The following is a 25,293-nucleotide window of genomic DNA, read 5'->3' as shown; positions in this document are numbered from 1 at the left end:
GGATCAAGACCACCAAAGATCCCTGAAGCCCTTCAACCCATTTCCAGGAAGGTCTAGGGGAATGGACTGCACAGGATAACTAATTTGCACAGAAAGTGAAAAACTTATCTCCAGGGCAGATAAATTTATCTATAAAAGGTAGCCACACTGAGCCCAAGGTGCACAGGCACCCCCAGGACACACCAGCTGGATTGATGCTGAAGTCAGGACTAGTGATCTGTCTTTCCCTCTCCCTTTCTTTCATCCTTAATTCATCTCTCTGTTCCCTTTCAACCTACCCCTCTGTTCAAATCCCACGACGCTGTACTTTTATAGCAGGTCCAGGACTAACATACCAATTTCCATGTGAAGTGTGTAATGTACTAATACAAACTCGTAAGCTTTTGCAGACCCTCTGATTTTTGTCATTCCTTTCAACTATGAGCACCTGTGAATCTCGAGTTCTCCCTTCCCCTTAAGGTTGGGATGCCACACTGACAATTTTAGCCCAGGGAAGTGGAAAACGGGAAAATAAAAAAACATTGCATCCAGAAAGTCCATAAAAAAATACAAGAGAATCTCATACTTTAACAGCAATTTATTATCATTAAAAGTAACAACAAGTAGTTTTATATCCTTTTGTCTTAAAAATCTAGTGTAACATAGTGCTACAGTTCTATGAAACTTACAGCAAAATTGTATCCCCAAACCACACCGTTCTGCCTGGTCCTCACAGACATCACTGGTGTGGCACACGAACAGCACAGAAACAGATTGCTCTATACAGCGATGACCATTAGGCCTCAAGATGCTACAAGTTACTGTGTAAGAGCTATTAAATACAACTTTTGTTTCCCTCCTTGTTAATATTGCTGGAACAATCATATATTTCACAAAGTTTCTGGCGACACTGTAATCTTTTAAGGACTGTATTTTATCTCTGTACCTCTTCCTGCTATAGTTTTCCATTTTCTTATTTCCCCCCCTTAGTGACATGCCTGCCCCATCCCAGGAGACAAAACCAAGCACATTTGCAGTCACTCTGCACACATCATCAGGTATTTCCTTCACACCCCGAAGCCAGGGCTCAGCTCTAGCCTTTACCTTTAACACTGCTGCCAGAACAACTTGGCAGCACACAGTTCGGGAATAACACACGCTCATGTTTTAATCTTCAGCTTCTTGGGAGCTCTAGAGTTTAGGTTAAGTCCAAGCTAAGTACCCAAGATAACTAATTTACAGCTATTTCAGATTTGTGTAAAGGAGCAGCAGCCAGACGCTGCAGGACAGATGCATCTTCACATTACACAAAAAGGCCTGAGCAAGTCGTAATACTGCTTGTCACCAGCTTGCAGGACCAAAAAAAAAAAGTATTCACAAGCAAGCACACGTGCTGGTGAAAAGGAAGGATGGTCCTAATTCTGTCAAGCATTTAATGTGTTGAATTTAAGCTTACAATGTTACCCAATATTCAAAAGTAAGCAGAAGCCTCTGAGTGAAAACCCTTCTGGCCATCAGAAATGTACTGAAGAAAAGGAACACGGAGAAACTTCATATGGGCTTTCAGATGTGGTTTGTGTATGATTTCAGGTACACAAGAAGGTCCACTCTTTAGGAGCAGACCCCTTAAACTGGATGGGTAATTCTGCATGAACTTAACAGTAGCATGTGGGATTGGGAAGCTCAAAGGACACAAATCATTAAGCAGGTTCATGTGCATCTATATCTACTCTGGATTTAGAGAACCGTAGGAGAATTATAAACACAATCATAGGATAAAAATATGGAGGAGATACCAGATCAACAACTTCTACGAATGGACTCCAGTTATTGTACAACAGCAGTTCACACTCTTCTCTAAACAGATTTTCAAGTTAAACTCCAGGAGGAAAGGGGGTGTTAAATTTACTCAATTAAAAATAAATTTTTGGAGTTTGCCCTCAGCTGGATTTCTCAGGAAAACAAAAAACCCCCAAAACAGTACTTCCAGCAAAACTGTGAAATCTTGTCTTATCTAACATCCTAAACCACTATCTTGTTTTCTAAATGTACCTAACAGCTTATAAACACCCCATGCTTACTTGATAATACTTTAATGACTTTTGACTGAGGTAGCCACTAAACTATCACCAGTGCCAACAAAACGGGAAAAGCTCAACCAAGAAGCTCAAGAACAGTGAGTTTGCAAAAACCAATAGCACTTGTTTCCAAAAACGTAATTTTCTGTCTAGCTGTCCTTCTCCTACCCTTGTTGCACTTCCTTTTTCTCTTCTTGCACACCTCTAACAAACAGCAATAAGGAAAAAAATAGCTTTCTGTTAACATTTTTAAAATGTTTCTGGATTTTCAGAAACACTGACAGTGAAGGACAATCTCTACCCCAAACCACTGACACCTCAGGTTCCAGCTCTGTCATCTTCCTGCACATACCTAAGTGCTAGAAACTGTGGAAAGACACCTGCACGGGAAAAACACAGAAATTGTGAAAAGGTCCCTTTCATCCTAAGTTTCATCCCATATATGTAAACATGCTAAGAATCATCTGTCAATTCACTGTCTTTCAAGTACTCAGGAAGTTAAAAAAAAATTGCAATCATCATTCTTCTAACTAAAAAATACATTGATCTGTCACATCCTGGACCTTTCTAGTGGCGTTCCCTGCTTAAAATGAAAGTATTTTCAAATTGCTATGGTAGCCTGTGCTCAAATTCAACATAAAAAAAAAAAAAATATCAGCTTTAGGGATGATTAATACCCTGGTATTTTTGAAAACATTTCCAGGATTTCTTTGTGGTCCCTTATCACAGATATTTTTCAAGGTAATTCAGAACACCTTCTATCCACATCCAAGTCAACCAACCAACCAAAAAAGAAAACTCCAACTGAAAATCAAACACCCCAGCATCTAAGTTGTTTAGTAATTGTACTGCAGAATGTACATTCAGGTTAACATCTACACTGTTCATGAACATGGTAGTGAAAACATCCAGTTCTGACTGCTTTTTTTTTCATTCCTATCTGAAACTTGAGGGTCCCCTCCAATCGGCTAAATGTCTTAAAGCAACTAAAGGAATGCAAACTCTCATTTCAGACACATTGCCTTGACCCAAAGCAGCACAGAACCCTCTCCTCCATGATACACACCTACCAAACAAACAAGTCTGAAGGAGGAAAACCATGCTCCCACTCCAGGAGCGCAGCACGAACCACTCTGGTGTGCGTGATGCTGGCTTCTCAATGCAGGTCAGATTCCCTGTGTAAACTCCCAAATACAAAAACAAAATGGCATGAACTGCATGCAACTGTACACAGTGCAGTTCAAGCAATACTAGAGGTGTTACCCTTGCTTTTGTGAAGCAGGTGGAGGACAACCAACTGCGGGGTGATGAATGACTGTAACGCGGTCTTTGGGTTTCTTCTTCACAGAGACACACAAAGCTACTTTTATTTCAAAAAACTCTAGCCCACAACAGGAATTTGTGATCAAACAATTGTTAAATCAAACAATTTAACTGTACTGTGAAGAATTTCTGAATTTTCTTACGCTTGTCTAGATTACTCAAACGGACTTACTTTTTGAAGTCCTTCACTAGAATTTTATTTTCGCAAACCACAACACACCAGAAAGGTGTTTCCTGCTTTGATTAGATACAGCTGTTCATCAGGTGGAAGTAGATGAAGGTAGTTTATTACAACATAATAAAACTAATCTCCTCCTTATGAAGCACATGTAACGCACAAATTAAAAATTCCAGTTAAGCATCACCACATATCAACCCTTCATACTTGTATGAGCCAACCAGCTAAGAAATTGTTACTACTAAAACTGTACACAGGCACCTTGCCATATCACACTTACATTATAGTTCTCTTTTTAAAACATTCCACAACTGCCTCTGCTTTTGGGCCATTTTCGTCCATTTCATCTGTTCAGACGCTGTGTCACCACTTCACGGTACATGATAGAGATATATATTAGCAGAAGAAAAATGACAAAGAAATCATCCAAGAAACCCAGAATTCCAAAGAGTGCTTCAGGAAGAAAATCCAGAGGTGAAGCCAGGTAGAGCAAGGCTCCAATTAGGCAGAGGAATATTCTGATGCGAAACATCCAGAAGAGGCCCCCAACAGAAAACATCTCCCTGAAAGCATGTCGCAGTAAAGTGGGCAGATCCATAATTCTTTCCATAATCTACAAAGAAACCAAAAGTTAATACTTGGCTTTAGCAACACATCCATGCTAAACTGAAATTTCTGCTACTGCATTACAGATTAGAAACTCTTAGTTTATAGGAATTAAACCAAAAACCAGTAAGACAAGACTTGATTTAGTTTTGCGGGGTAGTACATCAGATTTGGAATAGATATGTTTTCAAGAAATAGTCAAACTGTGTTACTGTGTAAGGTAAAACATACATCACTAGAAAATACATTGGCATCTACTATGAAGGAAAAGCAAGGCCTACTGGAGGAAAACAAATGTACTAAAGAACCTTTAAATTAATCCATTCATGGCTTCTTTCTATTTTTCTACTATGATTCTGACAGCTTAGTGAGTGACTGCTCAGTAGAAAATATTCAGGCTTCTGTTGTGAAGAGGGGAAAGGGGTGAACTTCTACATTTTTTTTAAACCTGCTTCTTTCTACTATACACAGTTCCTACACAGGGCCATTAAACTCCATTAAAATGAGTTATTGCCAAGGCTAAAAAGATTTTCAAGAAAGGAATTTCGTGTGTGGTTAAGGCAAAACACTGTGTATAAATCAAAGACAATTTATCTAGTCTAATTAGGGCTTTAATGCAGACTTCTGGTGTGATCTCAGACAGGTTACTGGGGACTAGACACAGAGCCCACAGAGAGGTCTAATGGAGCCTGAAAGGTTGTCTCAAACTATTCTGGATCAAAAGCATAACTGCTTTGTGGCTTAGAACATAAAAAAAAACCAAAACAACTCTCTCTTCTGTCTCTTTGGACTGTAAATTTTTCTTGCTGATATTTTCTTACTGTATCCAAATCCAATGGACAAATGAAGACAAGCAGGGAGTTACCAGCATATGTGTGTGTGTGTTTCACCTTGTGAAACAGAAGACAGGCTCACAGGGCTGACATTCTAAAGTTTGCATAACTTTGACCATATCTCTTAGCTGTTTATAGAAAAAAAATCCTGTTTTCATCACTCAGAGAGGAGAATAAAGACTGCAGTATAATTTATGAGGAAAATAAAAAAGTCAAGACAGCATATAGCCTGAAATCTGAGGAAGAAGGGCGCAGAGTAGAACCTTTTCTAATCAATGTAAAGAGAACAATCAAATGAATATTTTCACTTGCAGGTCATGTATTTCAGTAAGTATTTTTACTGATTATTGATCCTTTCAAAATAATGACTCATACCTAAAAAACAGCTTATTGCATGACCAGGAAATTCAAGGCTTATTAGCAGTTCTCACTTACAACGAAAACGCAGGTTTCTGTACATTTCCACAAATCACAAATAAATAACTTTGAGGTCTTGGGTTTGACCTAACTGTATAAACGTGAATTTCCTAAAAAAAAAAAAAAAAGACTTGCCTAGGACCTAGGATCATGAAGAGAAAATCCATATCCCAGTGGAAAAAAAAAAAAAAAGAAGGGGAAAAAATAATTAAAAAATGCTCTTAATCTCTCCTAAAAATCACTGACTTCTGCCCAAGTTTACCCAAAACTTACAGATCTGGGCTGTCCAGAGAATCTCCGATTGTAATCACTAACATCTTGAAACACTTGGTTTGCACCCTGCTGATCTTCACCAAAGAGTGGTAAAAACAACGTTACCTAGGTACAAGAGGGAGATTATGTTACATGTGCCACTGCCTTTTAAATGTAGAGATTGTGAACCATAAATGAGAACAGTCATCTTCAGTTAACTACCCGGAACAAACTTTAGTTTAGTTGAATATTTAATACGTGAGTAAACTGAAACTAAATAAACTAAGATGGATACTGCTATTAAGTTTTAACTAATTAATTGCTTGCAATTCTTTATAGAATATTAATTTTTAAAGAGATTGTTAAAAAAAAGCCCGAGAACTTTCCTTTTAAAAGAGACTTACAGATATTTTTTCTGAACATCTAAATGTTTTATGTTTCTTAAGTGGGACAGATGATTATGAGAACAAAGTTAATTTACCAAATTAATCTAATTTTGTTTCTTAAATTGAAAATTAAATAAAGCAATCAATGAGGCCTTTACTTTTCAATCTTTAGAATGGCCCTGTATGGCAACAAACAAGCAGCAACACTTACATTTTTACTTATGGGTATTCATACCAAGATGAAGGAGAACAATACAGAATAATAAATGAACAAAAAAGATATTACTCTTCAGCTCTTTTGTAAGCACCGAGAATTCTGCTCTGTTGGGTTAACTTTCATGCAAACATAGAGCAGTATGGAAGGTCAGATTCACAGAATCACAGTATCACAAGTCCAACTCAGCCCCGCAAAGGACCAACCCCAAGAGTCACACCATGTGCCTGAGAGTATCATCCAAATGTCTCTTGAACTCTGTCAGGCTTGGTGCTGTGCCCACTGCCCTAGGGAGCCTGTTCAGTGCCCAACCACTCTCTGGGGGAAGAACCTTTTTCTAATATTCAACCTAAACCTCCTCTGACACAACTTCAGGCCATTCCCTCAGGTTCTGTCCCTGATCACCATAGAGCAGAAATCAGTGCCTGCCCCTCCTCTTCCCCTCATGAGGAAGTTGTAACTGCAATGAGGTCTCCCCTCAGTCTCCTCTTCTCCAGGAGTGCCCTCAGCTGCTCTTCACAGGGCTTCAAATCAAGGCCCTTCACCATCTTCATGGCCCTCCTTTGGACACTCTCTAACAGCTTCAGATCCTTCTCGTATTGTGGTGCCCCAAACTGCCACAATATTCACATACATCTGGAATCGGTGTGGCAGTCAAATTTAGCAAATGACAGCATGAGCAGATCGACATTCAACTCCTAGCCCTGCCACAAACCCCCTCTATGACTCATGTTGTTCATGTCTACATACTTCCCCTCCCCATTTATAAATCAGGGTGAGAATGAATATGTAACCATGCAAGCAGTACCACCTAATTTACCTGGTACTCAGAAAGAAGGTAAATGAACATAGATTTAAGGAAAGACACTAAAAAAATCATTTACTTTCCCCCTTCCTCACTTTTAGCTTTTGTATCTTTTTCCTCACTGGCTACACTCTAAACCTACACCTTCTCCCTCCAGTCATACCTATTATTCTTTCCTTCATCTGTGTTCTTAGAGTCATTTGTCCTGCTGAAAAACACAATCAAAGCAGGATATAATGGAGGGGCAAGGGCAAGAAGCAAGTTATACAATTAATCAGAAGTTATTGGCTTTGTAGTTTGTGCACTGTTATAATATAAAAGATGTACTTTTGTTAAAACATACACTATCAGACTCAAGAGATCCTAAGAAAGAGTTAATGAGTTGCAGGAACATATTTCAAACTGACAATGTAAGTAAGTTGCGTAGGAAGTAAGTTAATGCTTGCTCTACAAAGCTCAAATTAATAATACATACAAGCTAAAAATAGGGACAAAATAAGAAATTGACATGGATAGGTTTTTCTGGTAGGGAGAGAAGGAAGGGAGAGGGCACTTCTTAGAAACCAGTAGTGCACTGCCTACTGGCAGTCTTCCACAACAGCCAGGCCTTCGAGATGCAAGTTCTGGTAAAGAATTTTTATTACATCCCAAACAGAAAGCATGAAAGGACCACAGTTAAAATCTCAAAATTTTCTGTTTTCATATACTCCTTTACAGAAAAACTGGCTGACTTATCAGCGCTGTTTGCTTATATTTGAGTTGCAGGAACAATCTGTATTTTTTGAGCCAATTGGCAAAGCAAAAAGTTCAGGAAAACTGAATGTCCACTACTCATGTCTTACATATCCCTCTATTTAAAGTCAGCTTCTCAGACTTCCTCATCTGTGAGCCTCACTACTGCAGTTCACATGTAAGTGCCCCGAGGCAGGCTGTACTAGATAGCCAAATTGTCAGGTTCACAGTTACTTAAAATATTACCGTCTGCCTGCAGATCGGACAACGGATGGCACCGAGCCACGAGCCGTACCTCCAGTAGGCAATAATGCAGGAACCTGGTGGAAGCAAGTCACAGGCATTTAAACTTCTGAGCTGAAAAACCCATTACACACCAAGGAAAACAACAGAAGTGCAGAAGCAGTTAGGTTAAATCTACATTTTCTTACGTAATTTTGTATACAGCATTCACTGAAGATGCCATGAGCCAACATGTTCACATTCAGTGCTATTAATGAGAAAAATCCTGAACAGGATTCAACTGAGTCATTAATTTTAAGGTATGACTTTCTGAAAACAAAGCAAATTTTTTAGTCATTAAGAAACAAATAATTAAAATTTTTGCCAGTTTCAAATGTAGAAATCACAAAAATGTCATGAGATGCAAAATTTATCCTAAAAACCTGGCTTTATCACCAGAGTTTCAACAGATGAAGAAATATATCAAAATGTGAGTACTTTAACTGTTCTCCAAACTTGTATATTTTTTCATTTAAACAACTAGGCATGGTATGCACTATATGCTCCATAAATCTAGATGAATGCAGTGAAAGAATCCTACTGGGAACCTGAAGAAGAGGAAGCTAAATGCTATGTAGGATGTTTATCTATAAATTTGAATAGCAGGGCCACAAAAAAAAAAAAAAAAAAAAAGAGGCAAACACTTTAATCCTTGTGAACTTGGTTTAATTCTTCAGGACTTCAAAAAAAAAAAAAATTCTCTGAGATAAAGATAATACCAAGCAGAATGTTTTACTCTTTCTAAATCAGTTTTTCCAAATGGTTCATTTCCAAATGTTTTTCAGCCTCTTCAGTTTTCTACTACAATGGAAAAAAATTATACTCTTTGACACTTTAGAATTAACCACAGTTGAAGTCCCGATAGCATAGAAAAAAAGTGAAGCACACTTTCAAAGTGTCTGTTTACTCAGAAATGTATTTTCTCAACTATTTCTAAAAAATTGATTTCTAATGCAGACTAGAAGTCAGTTAAAAGCAAACAAAGCTTTGAATTAGGGTGCCTGCACTTGTGGCAGAAGTTTGTATTCCTGTTCTGGTTTTATCTTTGCAACTGGGAGTTGTTCTTGCTTACCACAGAAGAGGTGCCCACAGTTTGTTTCTATAGGAAATGTAGCCTGCTGCAAACAGACTGGACAGGACATGTCTGTATAAAAGCGATGTCGATCACCAGCAGAGGCATCCTGCTGGAACAGCAGAGAAATGCAAAGCGTTAAGAGATACTATATTTATATAAGTCCACTGGGTTTAAAATAATAATACCAATACCAATATTAATAATATTAATTAAAAATTAGCATTCATTTACTACAAGTCAAACACAGAGCCATGTGAAATGAAGGAGAAATATATTTAAATGCCGAAATCAAGCATACGTATATGCATTGATTCACTAAGCAAGTTCTTCTTGTGACCAGCCCATTATTTTCCCTTCATCTGTTATGTAAGTGTGTGCTTCACGGTTGAAGATCACAAAGAAAGAACCTTCTTGGTTCTTCACATTGAGTTAGGCTAGATATGCCGAAGCATGAATAACAACCTCAGATCTATACTGTTATGTCATTATCCTAGACAGTAGATCTGTCCAGAACCAGGTAACTGAACTGTGTTGCTAACCAGCATTTAGTGTTTTCAAGACCAAGCACAGGCACCAGCTTGAGTACGTCACTGCCATGAAATAGTCCTTCTCCCCATTTTGCCCTATTTGTCTTTCCCATAAATATGCACTGTCATTATTTTAAGAAGCACCGCAGTGAAGGACTCTTCTCAGTATTCTCCAGAAGAATGGCTTTTCACTCTGGGGCTGGTACTCAGCAATTGCCAGCAACCTGGCCTAGACTTTACCTGTCAGAACTAGACGCAGTCACAGACTCACGGAATGGTCTGAGCTGGACCTTTAAAGATCACCCAGTTCCAACCCTTCTGCCATGGGCAGGGACACCTTCCATTAGACTAGGATGTTCCATGCCATGTCCAGCCTGCCCTTGAACACTTCCAGGGATGTGGCATCCATAACTTCTCTGGGCAACCTGTTCCAGTGTCTCACCACCCTCACACTAAAGAATTTCTTCCTTATGTCCTGTCTAAACCCCACCCTCTTTCAGTTTAAAACCATTGCTCCCTATCCTGTTACTGAAGGCTTTGGTAAAAAGCTTCTGTCACTCTTTGTTGCTTGGCTTTTGCCGCTGTGCCATTGTTCTGCTACACTGTTTATCAGTCTAAACATCTAACCCCTGCCCTGCCTTGGCAACTGCGCTCCAGATTTCCTTTCCTTTGCCACTAAGTTCCCAGGAGCACTGCAGGAAGCACACAGCTTCACCCAACATACTCCACCTTGTGGAGAAAAAGAACCAGCCAAATGATTAGTCTTAATTACTTAATGCATCCATTAGAAAAAAGCCTACGTTGTCTCATTACTTGATGAATTTCAAAGATGGCTCTGTACAGTAAGTAAGCTTCTATAACCAGCTTCTTCCAGAACCACAGCGAGGTCTACACTACCCCACATCAGAGAGCAGAATGATGGCAACGCTCAGCACAGCACCTGCTCCGTCTGAAGCTGCTGACGAAGAGCTCGCACTAGCTCTTGATTTTCTGGATGTATGTTCTGATGTTCATTTCTGTGAAAGGAAATACGAGCAATAAAAAACACTGTGACCCGAAACTGAAAAATAAGTCATTGGAAAAAAAAATATGAAACTTGAACAAAGGGCAAAAGAATCATTCTTTCCTGCTTTAAAGGATTTTAAAGGAAGTACACAAACAATTAAGGAAACAGGACATTTATTCTGGATCCTAAAGTTACTTTGAACATTTAAAGCTGTATAGCAGCAAGATTTTTCAGATAGCCTCCATAATCAATCATTAAATCATGTTAAAACTAGATCTGAATCTGAAAAACAATTAAGCCATAAACCAACAAAAAATGAAGTCACTTGAAAGCTTTTATATTAAACAAGCAGAAATAATTATCATTTATGTCTCCAGTGCTAGTTTTTTACTTGTTGGCTTACTCAAAGATTTATTAGTTTTTCACTTACTGCCTAAGTTATAGAGCTGAAACCCCCTAACTATTTCAATTTTATCTGCCACATAACATTTACATAAGAAAGAGTAGACAAACTCTTAGATTTAGAATGTTGAATTTATGTAACTATCAGCAGACTGGATATAAAAAGAAATCATTCTTTTAAAATCACTCTTTTTTAAAAAAGAAGGACTCTACAGGCAAGAAAATGACAGGCTGGAGATACCAAGAGGAATCATAGGAAAGGGACTCACTGAAGAAAGGAGGATGGATATATCACAAATTTGAAATTCAAAAGCACAATGGGAACTGAATTGGAGTTAGAAAAATATGCTGGTAACAATTTTTATGCTTTATTTATTCATATGGATGTCAATGGTGGTACATTCTGCTCAGCACTGTCGAGGTCTCAGCTGAACTCTGTTCTCCATTTTGGGCTAAATGCATAAAAACATACAGAAAAGTTGGAGGAAGTTCAGAAGAGAAAAAGAACTACTGCCCACCTTTTTTAAACGCTAAAGAAAGAAAGAAGAAATGTCACTTCATATAGAAGACTGTTCACGGAGAGAAAAGGGGACAGAATAAGGCTTTCATTCTATAGATATGAGCAATTATTTCTCACAGTTATCTAAGTTCATGGAAAACCATTTCTTAACCACTAAGTGTACAAAACAAGAGAAGATCACTTCAGGGTATTGTGATCTAACTTGACTAGAAGTTAGACTAAAAAAAACCATGTTGCAATGCTTCCAGTGTTATCTAGGCAAGCTGATCCTCTATCAGCGATGAGGGCTGGACTGGCTGAATTTTTAGGACATTTTTTGGTTGCAGTTCTGTTACATCATTTCCCCAATGGCTCTAGGGGCTTCTGCAATATTTTTCTTCATTTAATGCAGGCAAATCACAATACTGCACTACTGCTATGTTTGACATTTTATCTACTTCATTCTTTCTTCAAGGAGGAATAAACAAGCCTTGTATTTTTCATGCTGATACTTACACGGCTATCTGCAGAGGGTAAATTTATCTAACACTAATGTGGGTGACACGTATGGAAGTTATATAATGGGAAGGCTCTATTAAAACTCTTCTTACCCACCCTGGGTCTCCATGAGTCAGGTTTTGTGGATGCTGCCTGTCATACATGTTATATGTATAAAAGTATTTTTTTGTTACATGCTACAAAAAAGACCATATTTCACACCTTCAGTTTGCCAGAACTTTTGGTACATACTGAAATTCAATTCAATTCACACACAAGTAGAAAGTGTGAATTATAAGCAAGTTTAATTTGATTTCTCCACAAACAACTAATTGCAAATTTGCTGCTAAAATGTTGATTTATATGACTTTACCCTGGCATTACATGCTGTGCTGAGTAGATGAGAGCATTTGTAGAGCTGTAGAGGTACAGCATATACTGTCACTTATGCATAAGATGATGAGGTAGCAAAACACTGTGCAATATTCAGGAGGGTGCAGGCACAGCTCAAGACATATCAAATTCACAACTCCTGTGATGCAATTAGAGTGAGAAGCTAAATTAAATAAATGAAAACCAGTATGGTGCTATGCAATTAAAGGTATTATCAATCACAAGCCAGAAAGAAATAAAGTTAGATTTTCATTTCTCCACTTTGGAGTGCTAGCACTCCAAAATTTAAGGAAAAAAAAGTCCCATGATGTGGAAAGATTGTATTATGTGCCACAGAAGGCCCCACCAAACTACTATTATTGGAAGGAGGAAGGCTGACTACTCATACTGTGTGTACTGCCTCACAAGAAAAGTGAGGGACAGGACTTATGGGGACTGGTGCATCACTGTGCAGCGATGGCCATTGCTAATTTTCAAGGAGTAAGATCTCACTTCTGCTGAAAATACCAACTTGATCTTATAATCAAACCACATGATGGGATAGAAAAATGAGATGGAGCAGGTAAGTCATCTGGGATAAATAGGGACTCTCCAGGAGGGAATTAAAGGGTCAGTCTCCCTTTAATTTGTTGACTAGTCTGAATTTTTACAATCTCACTTGTGACAACCTGCTCACCAGTTTTAAAGACGATGGAAAAAAAATCTGGTTTCATTTTATCAAAATGCATAATTCAAAAACATACATGCTTTACAAAAAGTCTATCATATAATACCTGAACTAAACATCTGCAACTTGGTACATGTGTTAATTATGGCTAGTAAGTTTCTCTGCCAGAAGCATGAACCCCTTTGGCTCGTGCCATGATGTGATGTTTCACTGAGTTCTCAGTGCTGGAAACAAGTACAGCAACCACATCTCTTAACAGTTCCTTCCTAAAATATACTGCAACAGCTACTCACTTACTTTCCCTTTTTATTCTGTTCCTGCAACTGTGCATTACTCTAAGCATTCTTTCATGTATTCTTACTCAGGACCTGTTCCTACCCAACTTAAGTATTTCAGATGCCATGTAGAGAAATATGGGTGGCAAAGAGACTGGGCTAATGGACACAGTATAAGGATCACACAGACAGCTGTAATGCCTAAAGTAACAAGATAAGAAAAAGAAAATACTCTTCTTCTCCCCCACTGTGTGCTAAGTAAATTAAAAGTACCATAGTTTTTTTACTGGACAGATTTTCTACCATAGTGTGCGGATCTTGATGGTGACAATACAAAGGAGGTAGAGGAAAAGTGCTGCTGAATACAGGCAATTTCGGAAAGTACCAGAAGGCAGAGAGGAGAGGTAAGAGGATGCTGCTAAGGCTGTCAGTCATCACAGAATCATAGCACATGATGAGTTGGAAGGGACCCACAAGGATCATCAAGTCCAACCCCTGGCCCTACACAGGACATCCCAGGAATCACACCACGTGCCTGAGAGCATTGTCCAAACACTTCTGGAACTCTGTCAGGCTTGGTGTTGGGACCACTACCCTGGAGAGCCTGTTCCAGTGCCCCACCACCCTTTGGGTGAAAAACCTTTTCCTGGTACCTAATCTAAACCTCCCCTGACTCAGCTTCAGCCCATTTCCTCGAGTCTTGTCACTGGACAAGACTCATACAATGCAGAAGTAAACAAGCTTCCAGGCTTCCAAAGTCTGCAAGCTTTGTGTCTGAGTTCGTTTACCCCTCCCGAAAATAAACCATACAAGTATGTAGCAGGATCCACAGACAAACCTTTTACCTAGGTCGTTACACTGCAGAGGAGGTTAGTAACTAGCCCTTATCTCCCTCCCCAAGTAACCTTTCATCACTGACGTATCTCCTCCCTGAACTCCAATTCTGACTGAACTCCTGCTACTCTTGCCCACTGCTGACCCTTGTTCCACTCTCTGTTTTTTTTTTTCATGTTCCTAACTTACTTAATAAAGTTCAAAAACAAAATGTTACTTTTTTAGTATTTTAAACCTAATTTTTAAACTAAACACAACTCAAGCCACAAATGCCAAAAATGCCAACATAATGGACAGACAAAATCCTCAGAGAGTAAAGAAAAAAGAGGCCATCTTGAAGCAACCTGAATAACTGGAACACTTTTGGGGAAAAAAGGCAAGGTGAAGTGAGTATGTTTCTCTTAAGATTCCTTTGTGGTCTCCTGGTCCTGGACAGCAGCACTGCCTTGCAGTCCAATCAAGCTTTCCCACTTCTAGTTTCTTCTAGTTTCTTCTGTTACTTGCTCTCAAGTAACTCCTACCCTTCTAATATTTCTCCTATGGACATATCCTCCTCAGTAAATTTAATAATGCCAATGTGTCACTAAAATTGAGTTCTCTCGGTTGTAAAAAGTATTCTCTTTTCAAAAGTCTACAGACATCAATAAAAACAAAAAGAAAAGAAGCCAGTCTGAAGCTCAGACTCATTTTATCAAAACACATAGGCTAGGATATTTGCTAATTTGCAAAGACAACTCTGAAATGAAAATAAGCTTTGATGACTTGACCATTAAGAGTTACTGAATTCTGAACTTAGTGTTTTGTTTTATGAAAGCATATTAAAGTCCACTGTTTTAACAGCATATTCATCCATAAACAAATCAATTTGTTTGAGTTTGGAGTTTTTTGGATTGTTTTTTTCTTGGGTTTGGTTTTTTTGTTTGTTTGTTTGTTTTGGAAAGAGACTGCAACTAGAACCTACATTGGAAGATTATATCCAATTTTAATTTTGGAGTCACTGTTGACAAATCTGTACTTTGTAACCAAATATGACAGAGCAGCCATACAGACAGTGAATTCAGCCATTTTCAGTTTTAAGGAATGATGAATATCATTCAGTTTGATCATCTGAAGATAAGGAAGAGTTAAACTCCACTTTTGAGAAACACATCATCTCATTCTGACTGTGAGTTAAACCACGAAACAGAGTAAGCGATTAAACAATCACTTCCTTAAATGTCAAAAAGTCACAGTTTTTATGTAGCAATGCAAATATCTGTTGAGAAAGTCAGAATTTCATAAATGCAGGTATGTGGATTAATTCCTGTCAACATATTCTCACCTTAAAAGCGTATATACCAGAGCAGCAATGAAAGTGAAACTGAGCACAACTGCCACCAGTACCTGGTCACTTATTCCTTCTATAACTGAATCATTATCTAGCTTCAAACTCTGAACTTCTGCTTGGTGACTGGCCATCACAGCTCTAAAATGTAAAAAGAAACACACACATATACATATATATTAAAACAAAGTGTGCACACATACATTTTAAACTTAGTTACAAATAATATGTATACTCATCTATTCATAAAGACAACAAATTTCTGAAGCAACAGTATAGTCATTTCTGGGACAAAAACGTTAGGGTAAAAATATTGCTGGGTAAAAGAAGAAGGAATGGATCTACTTTTAATTAGAGAGTGAGCTTGCTGTAGAGGTCTTGTGAAGTAGCAAGCAAATCTTAAATGACTGTGTTGTGATTTAAAGATCAAAAAAAAAAAAAAAAAATCACTCAGTTTACCTGGGAATCTTTACAAAATAAACTGCATAAGGATAGGTCATTACCGAATTGGATATATTCTAATGACAATTTATTTTAAAAAATTATAATGACTCTGCATTATCAAGCATTTTAGCTATTACATATCACATAATTCTGTGTTGGTTATGCCCACACAGAAACCTCATTTTCGCTACTTATGTGAATAAAGAAACAAGGACATTTGGCATTTATCTGTTTTTAGTGTTTAGTGCCCATTTGCATACACAGGAATTACCCAATGCATTGTGCTTTATCTGTCTTATCTGTGCTTTACCATCCTTCGGCTGGAAACACGGGGAAAACTTGGAAAAAAAAAAAGAGTATTATCACGCTTTCCTAGTTAGACTCATTTGTTTTATATTAATTTCACATATATAGCCATCAGAGTGATTGGCAAATGCTAACATTTATTAACCTACATCACTAACCTACAGCTGGAGACCTGCAAAATCAAATAAGTTTCCAACACACTGCTACATCATTCCTGTTGCAATCACAGTGAAATTAACAACAGCTGTGAATATTATGAAATCAGAAGGGTGAAGCTAACTCTGGCAAATGGCATAAAGAGTCATACTGAAGCTATGTCCATACACAATTGAAGTATTTTTCATACAGAGCTGACATCAAATCCCAGTATCAGTTTCTGAAGGCAGGTAAGACTGGTATCATTTGCTCTGTTTCCCAGTCCAGTGTCTGTGCCTTAAGCTTGAAAGCTCTCATCAATGTTTCTCTGCACTTCACAGCCCATGTGTCATTTTTTTAATTTAAACTTTGCTGTGTAGCAAACACCACCAGACACCCTCTGGCCCTGAATTAATTGCAAAACTGAAATGAAATACAAGTCGTTGGGATTTTAGTGGATACCTGGAATGACGACTCGGGCAGTATTTCAACACACCAGTCAATGGCTAATTTGGAAGTGTCATCTTTTCCATAAGACAGCTAGTCTCACTCTCCTGATTTTCTCTAGTACGAGCAGTGGAGCTTTTTTTTCCCCCAAGCTTCCTTACACTTGTGGGGGTTCCGCCTGTAGCAGAAACATAAGAAAAGCTGATACATTCTAACAGCATTGTTGAAAAGGGTAAGTGGTATAGTACAATAAAGTACTGTAAGAGAAGAGCAAACTCATGGAAAATGGACATTCCTTTAATGTTGCATTTTTGGGTTTTCACTGTGAAAATCAAAATGGAATAACGAAGCATGTATGAAGCGAAACAATAAACTAAGTTATCATAAGCGTCCCAATCTGAACTGAGACTATTATTTCTGTAATTACAGCCATAAGTATTTGCTAATTACAGCTTTCCATAAGCAACCGTGTCATAGTCTAACTACTGAAATGTCATTTAGTATTTGGAAGAAGTAACTTCTCCTGAAGGTGGAACACCAGTGACTCATCAACAAGCGTGTTTAAAGTAGGTCAGTATTAACACAAGTTTCATATATACTAATGAATAAAAGACCAGATCTTTGTGGAGAGGTCTTACATGGGAACATGAGCCTGCATGAGGAGTTACAGCATTTCTCTGCATAGCTAATTACACAATCATATTCCTATAGTTAAAGCCATGAGACTTTAACTACAATGAGAAGTTGTGCAAGTTTTCTGAGCAGCAAATCCCTAGTGCTGAGGATCTGTACTAATAGGTGTGCTGTGATGCCTCCCCAGCTCAGCATTCCCAACCTGCATACTTAATTTCTTTGCACATCCAATCCTGAATAGGCTTCTCTCTCTTACAATACACCATTCTGGGTGTATCATAATATAATAAAAGTCAAAATATTGTAAAATAATAAAAGTAATTTTCCACCACTGTGCATTCTGATATCTTCAGTTCTTGTGTTTTCTCTCCTTAAGTACCATCACCACTCCACTAACTTTTACTGTGTCACACTGTAACTTCTGAGTTGATCACTCAGAACAAAACCAGAACTAAATGCCAGGGAACTGGTATGTGTTAATCCTTCCACTGTGCTGCATTACTTCTGTTAGAATAGACCAACATGCCAAGAACAACTACATCTCATGAAGTATTACAATTTATTTTTTTCTTTTTTTTTCAGAAATATACACTGTGGCAAAGACAAAGATGACTTAGCTGTACCTTTGGAAGGCAAAGGCACTCTAACACCTGAAAGGCTTCCTCCACTTGGTGCACTATGAAACCAACACATGTATTGTCAATATCACACCAACTTAAGTCAGTTTCCTTGAACAACCTTCAAGTCATCCACCCTGGACTCTCTCTCCCTCCCTGTATATTCCTTGCAACACTTAATCCTTATCTGCCTACCATTAATAGCACTCACTACATCTGCTTGCCTTCATTTCTGCTTATGCATTTCTCTTGAAATACCAAACTATAGTGCAAAGGTTAGCAGCAGAACATGAAAAACAAACACACCTCACCTTCTCTTCCTTCTTGCACATAATGCCAGTTATCTGTATCTACTTCACCCCTTCACTTTGTAACATATATGATTTTACAAGAGCCATTTTCACACAAACATAGCGTTCAACAGATATTCTTGCAAAGTCTTTCTTGTTACATAAAACACCACTTCCTCAGACACTTTGTCTTCACTTATCAACACTGCAAAGATGTATAGAGGCGGGAGTGGAATCCCTGCCTCAGTCTCACCAGCTGCTTCTATCACTGAATTCTAGAGAAGACAAGCTATCAATGCTAAAGGCTCATGTTGTTCATATTTTAACTTACTTGCTGCTTCTGGACAGCCAACAAGTGCTGAGCATATTTTCCTCATTACCTTTAAAGCTTTTTCTGAATCAGATCATTGCACAGGAGAGCTGACATGAATTGTGTGGACTAGGAACTAAAAACAGAAGGGTATCAGTTCAAAAGACCAAAACACACTTTCTCTGAATTCAAGCCTCAGTAGAGACAGTAACAATCTCCTCCTCCTCCTGTTATCTCTGAGTTAGCATGTTAAAAAAGTGATGGCTACAAAGGAAAACAATGCTAAAATACACTATTAGAAAAAGATGCCTGCCTGAAGGAGGAAGGAATTTTCTGATTTCAAGTCTGTTTTGAATGTTTTCAAACAAAATATCTAGAACTGCAAGCTTGCAGTTCACGTTTTTTAAGGTGCAACCACAACAGCCCATGAAGACATCTGCAGTGGTTTGCATGCATGATAGGCCCAGATAACAGCACCAAAATAGCTGCTGAGCTCTCTTGCCTCATAGTGCTTGTACTTAGCAGAGGTGCTCTTTCAGGTGGTACAACTAATAAGCAAGATATGGGTGATTTAGCTTTTAAATAAAGTAATGAAGGCGCTTCAGTCTTCAGAGACAATCAGCTTTCATAAAGACTGCATGTCAGAGAAGACTTCCAGAAGCAAATTTTATCAAAGACATCTAATCACTCCTAAAATAGTAACTGCTAATAATCTGACACAATTTCAGAGCAAGCTGATGTGGTTTATACTAAATTCCATAAAAACTTATATAGGTATACACTCTAGATATAAAAACCTACTATAGGTATATACTAATTCAATAAAACACATATATTGGTTATATTTAAGACTTTTTCTCTTTTTAGCCATGTCTTACTTAAATAAAAGCACAATTCTGCCCTCTGTTCCAGTTAGGTGATGAAAACCAAGCTACATTTAACAATACTCACATCAAAACTGGAATTTATACAATCAACTATGGAATGTTAAAAGTATCAGTTGCAAAATTTAAAAAACTGACAAAAATGTTGGGCCTTTTCCCCCACATTAAAAACAGCAACAAAGAGGCCCAAAACTTAATTTCCAGTTTTATTTCATCTTACCCTCAGTTTATTGGCACTTGCTTGAAGCAAAACAATACAGAAAGGGAAAAAAAAAAGACAGAGAATTACTTCTCCATTCCACGTGGACTAGCTAAGTTACAGCTTGACATCGCAGCACTGTACTTAGACTGGGATCAGGTTTATCTGCATCAGGATTCCTGATAGCAACAGAATGTAAACAACTTCAGACTGAACTGTCCACAAAATGCTTGGCAATGGAAAGGAATGTAATTTGCTGTTTGCAAAATCGTGCAATTTTGTTTGCAAAAACTGTCAGAAACTAACTCTGAACACAAAACCATCTTGCCTACTACCAGTTTTTCTCAGAGTGATCACTGACACAACGTAACACTAATTTAGTTACATTTCAAATAAGAAGCTACACATCTTTCAAAAGTTACATTTTTCCCTCTGTGGTTACCTATGAACAGTGCTTGCAGGTTTAAGCAAAAAAAGGAGAACTATTATGAGCTGCAAGTACAATGTCTTTCATTCTTGGAAACTCATACAGATCTCATGGAAATGTCAGAGCATGAAGACATACACTCATACATACACAGTGTGGATGCATTATTTCTTCATTTCAAAGATTTGAAAAGTATCATTAAAATTTTTAATGTTCAACAGACAGCACAGCTGCAATATCCCATGCCACGGCTCATAAAGAAATTAAAAACCATACAGTGTTTACCATGGTATGTTAAACACTTGTTGTCAGCTATCCAAAGTGAAAGTATTCCCATAGTTTGAACTTTTCTACGTTTATCTGGGAAGTACCATATGCTAATACACTCTCAAAACCACAGAGAGTTTTAGAACCCACTACCAAAGGAATGTGCAAGTGCAGTGAAAAAGAAGTAAAAGGCTCTCTTGATGTCTGAGAAATTAACAATGAGGTAACACACAAGCAATACTGCTGTGAGATACAAGATATTAAATTTATTAACCTACACGTTATTAACCTTATTGTATTGACTTTGAGGGTAGGGTACAATTTGCTCAAAATCCGAAAGGCAACCTCTATAACTATGTGTCCTTTTGGGGATGGTCTGGGAGTCAACGGGATGAGAACAACAGGATTTGGGAGTTTTTCACTTATTCCAGTTTTATTTTGAGTGTTTTCCTCCTGATGCAGTACTGGCAGCCACTGTCAGTACTTGAAAAGAAATTATAAAGTTAAGACAGTGATGGTGGGCTAGTGTGCAAATCAGAACTTGCAATTCCTTTTGCCAGTTGTCTTTTAATAGCAAAAGCATCATCCCTGTCCCTTAAAAATTCTGCTTAATTTGTAGAGACTGTGTGTTTTCCAGGATAAAGTAATTCATCTCCAACTAGTAAAATACTGTGAGTCACACTTTCTCAAGAACAAACAATCCTCAAATTTTTTTCCATGGTACGAAAAAAAACCCCAAAAATTTGGTTTAATTCATATCAACACGTTTCTAATAAGATTGGCCTGTTTTAGATAACATGAATCAACTTCTAAGAATTTAAACATAACTAAAACAGAGCATGTTCTGTAATCCATATTACAGAACATATTACCTTATATTGAAATACCTAAGGCATAAATTTAGCGTATTTAATTTCAGAGAAAAATAGACAAAAGTTCCCAAAATAAAGACAAATTCTTATATGTACGGTAATAATTGTGACCTCTCCCATCAGAAGTTATCCAATTACTTTCTGCTTCAGGTTAGAAACAGGTCACAGACACCGTCTGTGGTTGAGAACGGGACTTTGTGAATGGATTTGACCCAGCAAACTGGATCCCACAGTTATTTATGCTCTCTTTCTGTAAGAGTTCAAAGATATGCCCAGATTGCGTTTGGAAAGAGCTAACATCAGCAGGCATGAAATATGCACGATTGGCATGAAATATGCATGATTAACAGTAAAAATATTGAAGACTCTATGAGTTTACTGGCCCAAATCCTAGATCAGCTAAATCCCGAGATGATACATTTTATCCAGATTCTTTAGTGTACCAAAGTTGGGCTTTGAAATAGCAATGTAGGCAAATGTAACATTATAAGCCAGAAATAATGGCAATGATGGATTGTGTACACCAAAGAAATGGTTCTAAGGAAAGAGAATTTATCAGGTGTTCCTTTGTGTGAGCACACTCTTATTTGAATAAAGCATACACAACAATCTCTAATATTAAGTACCTCCATACATTTTAAAAATCAGGAGGGGAAAACCAAAGGGAAATAAAAAAAAAAAAAAAAAAAGCAACCTATAGCAAAAGATACATTCTGTGAGAAGGTTGCTAAAACTGGACTTGGGATTATCCTACTAGGATTTCATGTAGTATGTTAATGCATGATTATTATGAGTTTGCAGCAACTTTGGAGTTACAAATCAGCTCACCTAGTACAATGAAATCATACCCAAACTCAGCTGTATATAATACTCAGTTACATCTTCACTGTGAACCACCTTTGCTTTCAGGACTGTGCTGACTACATTCATGTGCATGCATGCCCCTTGCAAAAGAGAAAGCAAAGGGTCCAAAGAGTCTCGCCCAGAGAAGGGGAGGGCAATTTCAGAAGGCAAATAATGATTTTGTTCAGTCTACCTTAGGAACTGACCAGCTGAGGCACTTGCCTGGTAAAGCAGGTTTCTGTGAGGTCTGAGGTCAGCAGTCTCTGAGGCACATTTTTTCCTAAAGAGAAAAGAAAAAAGAAGAAAAAAAGAAAGTAGGTATTCTGTTTTGCTGATGGAATCATGCTTCACAAGTTAAAAATAATGCAGATGCAAACTCCAGATGCAACGCTGTAAGGGAAAATAATCCTAAGTTATGGTACCATTCTATTGAGAAAACAAAAAAAAAATCTCCAAACATTTTTCTTATGAACCTGAAACCACATGGATGGCTTGAAGCAAAAAGACAAATTCAGTGGCCCATATAGCATTACTGCTTCAAGTATCTGTCTGGGTGATGCATGACCTGTTAAAATGATTCCCAGTAAAGTCTTGCACTGCTTTATAAGGCTAAAACATACCAAAAGGTATAGAGTTCTAAACAAACCAGAGGGTGGAACTGAATCCATATGCAGATAGGAGCATGAGGAAGAGCCTGACAATGCCTTCAATTTGGATATCTGACTTCCCTGATCAGGCAGGAAGAAAAAGAAAACATTGTCACTTAATTATAATAATGTTTACTGAAATATGGTAATACTTCAGCTAAGAATGAAGAGGCTCCAAATCTCTTCCAGGAAAAGTGCCCAAGAATTCCTTATTGTAGAAAGCAACATTAGCAGATACGACTTCACATCAAAAAGAGACAACAAGACAAAAAGCAATTACTATATTTGCTTGTGTCAACAAAATACAAGCTACACCTCATGGCAACAAGCAAAGCAGAGTAGGAAACGGGATCTAAAGGAAGATAAGGCAGAAAACCTTAAAAAATATTGTGTAAGCACTGTCTGTTGAAAGTACCAAGGATATTGCTCAAAGCACACATTAAAACTGGGAATGGAATGTTATAGTTGTGCAGCTTTCTAAGACTTTAAAACTCATTCCCAAATGTGAAAGCTACCTTTAAATGCAGAGAGATTCAGTTTATAACTTAAACAGCATGCTATACAATGAGATCAGTGAGACAGTACTTTACCGGGAAGACTTGAAAGGTTTTGTGGCTTCTACAATACACTTTAGTTCAAAACAGGCTGACATAAAAGGGAGCACTCAGATTTTGTCCACCCTGCTAATTTATTTAATGGAAGGACTCTGAGAAACAGACAAAAAGGGGCAGCTTCTACATTTGCAACCCTTCCTTTCTTGGCTGTTTATCCGATTCTCAGCTGGTACGAGTGCGCTGTGCCTGGTACTCCATGTTGTTGCATGTCAGGCCAGTTGTTAACTGATAGGGAACTGCAGAACTTATCATGGTGCCTCACATTGTCATTGCAAACTTCAGATGGGCCAGAATTTAACTGACTACCGAGAAAGTTACTGAAACTCTTCAGGTCACCCCTTCACATCCTGATGGAGAGCTCCTCTGGCTGGGCCACAGTGAGGAAGCAGGAGCTCTCTGGCCACAGACTCCTTGTCTTTGAGATTAAAAATTAACTGAATTACCTGAAGAATCACACATAACCAATTAGGTTGGAAAAGACCTCTGACATCGTCAGCTCCAACCTACGACCAAACACCACTGTGTCAACCAGACCATGGCACTGAGTGCCACATCCAGTCTTTCCTTAAACATCTCCAGGGACAGTGACTCCACCACCTCCCTGGGCAGCCCATTCCAATGTCTACTCACCCTTTCTGTGGAGAAATTCTTCCTAGTCACCATTTGGAGCTAGTGCTAAGCAGGTAACTTCTATAAATCATAGAATATTAGAATGTTAAGGGTTGGAAGGAACCTTCAAGGCGATCCAGTCCCAACCCCCTCTGCCATGGGCAGGGACACCTCGCACTAGACTTGTTTGCTCAAGGCCTTATCCAACTTGGCCTTGAACATTGACAGGGTTGGGGCATCCACAACCTCCTTGGGCAACTGGTTCCTCTGTCTCACCACACTTAGAGTAAAATATTTCTTCCTGATACCTAACCTACATTTCCCCTCTTTCAGTTTGTACCCATTTCTCCTTGTCCTATCACTACAGCTCCTGATGAAGGGTCCCTTTCCGGCTTCCCCGAATGCTCCCTTCAGATACTGGAAAGTTGCCTCCTCTTTAATTTTTACTAGAGCAAAGTTGTGTGGAAAGTAAGTCACAATCTGCTTCAAAAAAGAAAGGAAAACCTTATGGAGGCCTCTCCTATCATAAGCCAAGCCACACTAGGTACCAACATGAGAACGTCTGATGTCTGTGGGCGCAAAGCTGTTTTCGACTACCAGAAGAGAGAAACCTTGCAGAGGCTGCCCCTTTCACCAACAGGAGAAAGTCCGTGGGTGCAGGGTCATTTCCCACTCCAAAAAGAGCACAAAACCTCGTACGGGCCGCTCCACCCACACGCCAAGCCACAGCCCGCTCACAGGAGGACGCTGCGGGGGCAGCACCCTCACAACCCCACAAGCTCCCAGCCCTGCCGGACCCTGTCCTAGCCAGCTCCTCCGCGCCCGCACAGCCGAGCGCACAGACACACACACAGAGCCCGGGGGGGGAAGGGAAGGGCAGTGCGCCGAGCCCTCCTCCCGCAGCCCCGCCGGGCCCGCAGCGGCGGCGGAGAGCGGGCCGCGCCCCCCTGTCCGAGCGGCCGGTGCCCCGGCCGGGTGTGCGGGGCGAGGCCGGCGGGCCCCACACCCCCGGCGGTACCTCGGCGGTGCCTCAGCGGTGCCCCCGCGGTACCTCAGCGGTACCTCAGCGGTACCTCAGCTCCGCTCGCCGCCGCCCCGCCCCGCTCGCCGCCGCCGCCGCCGGGCGCAGGCGCGGCCGGGCCCCGTCAGGCCGCCGTGACGTGT

General features: G+C 39.0%; 1 protein-coding gene across 11 annotated transcripts; it reads right to left on the bottom strand.

The window, feature by feature from the left end:
- Window positions 1-562: 562 nt before the first annotated feature.
- Window positions 563-25,254, bottom strand: RNF170 (ring finger protein 170). 11 transcript variants are annotated; one of them, XM_050328947.1, is made up of 8 exons: window positions 25,181-25,254; window positions 22,482-22,539; window positions 15,583-15,726; window positions 10,628-10,703; window positions 9,158-9,269; window positions 8,050-8,123; window positions 5,688-5,792; window positions 563-4,171 (listed from the first exon to the last, which is right to left on the bottom strand). In XM_050328947.1, the coding sequence occupies exons 3-8, from the start codon at window positions 15,717-15,719 to the stop codon at window positions 3,902-3,904; spliced, it is 774 nt and encodes a 257-aa protein (XP_050184904.1). In that variant the 5' UTR covers window positions 15,720-15,726; window positions 22,482-22,539; window positions 25,181-25,254; the 3' UTR covers window positions 563-3,901. The 11 variants fall into 11 exon arrangements, with proteins under 11 accessions (XP_050184904.1, XP_050184902.1, XP_050184905.1 ...); XM_050328945.1 differs by having other exon boundaries at window positions 25,203-25,250; XM_050328948.1 differs by lacking the exon at window positions 25,181-25,254 and adding an exon at window positions 25,148-25,166.
- Window positions 25,255-25,293: the final 39 nt, after the last annotated feature.

Source organism: Myiozetetes cayanensis, unplaced genomic scaffold (assembly GCF_022539395.1).
Source record: "Myiozetetes cayanensis isolate MyiCay16 unplaced genomic scaffold, myiCay2020 scf4, whole genome shotgun sequence".
In the NCBI taxonomy this organism is placed as follows: Eukaryota; Metazoa; Chordata; class Aves; order Passeriformes; family Tyrannidae; genus Myiozetetes; species Myiozetetes cayanensis.
The sequence above is the reverse complement of the archived record's forward strand: the minus strand, read 5'-3'. Positions and strand labels throughout refer to the sequence as shown.

Coding starts and splice junctions, on each gene's coding strand:
- RNF170 (XM_050328941.1), bottom strand. CDS start 22,603: ATGATTCCATCAGCAAAACAGAATACCTACTTTCTTTTTTTCTTCTTT. Junction 15,727..22,481: donor ACAGAAACCTGCTTTACCAG/GCAAGTGCCTCA, acceptor TTTACATTTTAG/AGCTGTGATGGCCAGTCACC. Junction 5,793..8,049: donor GTCCGATCTGCAGGCAGACG/GTAATATTTTAA, acceptor TCTTGTACCTAG/GTAACGTTGTTTTTACCACT.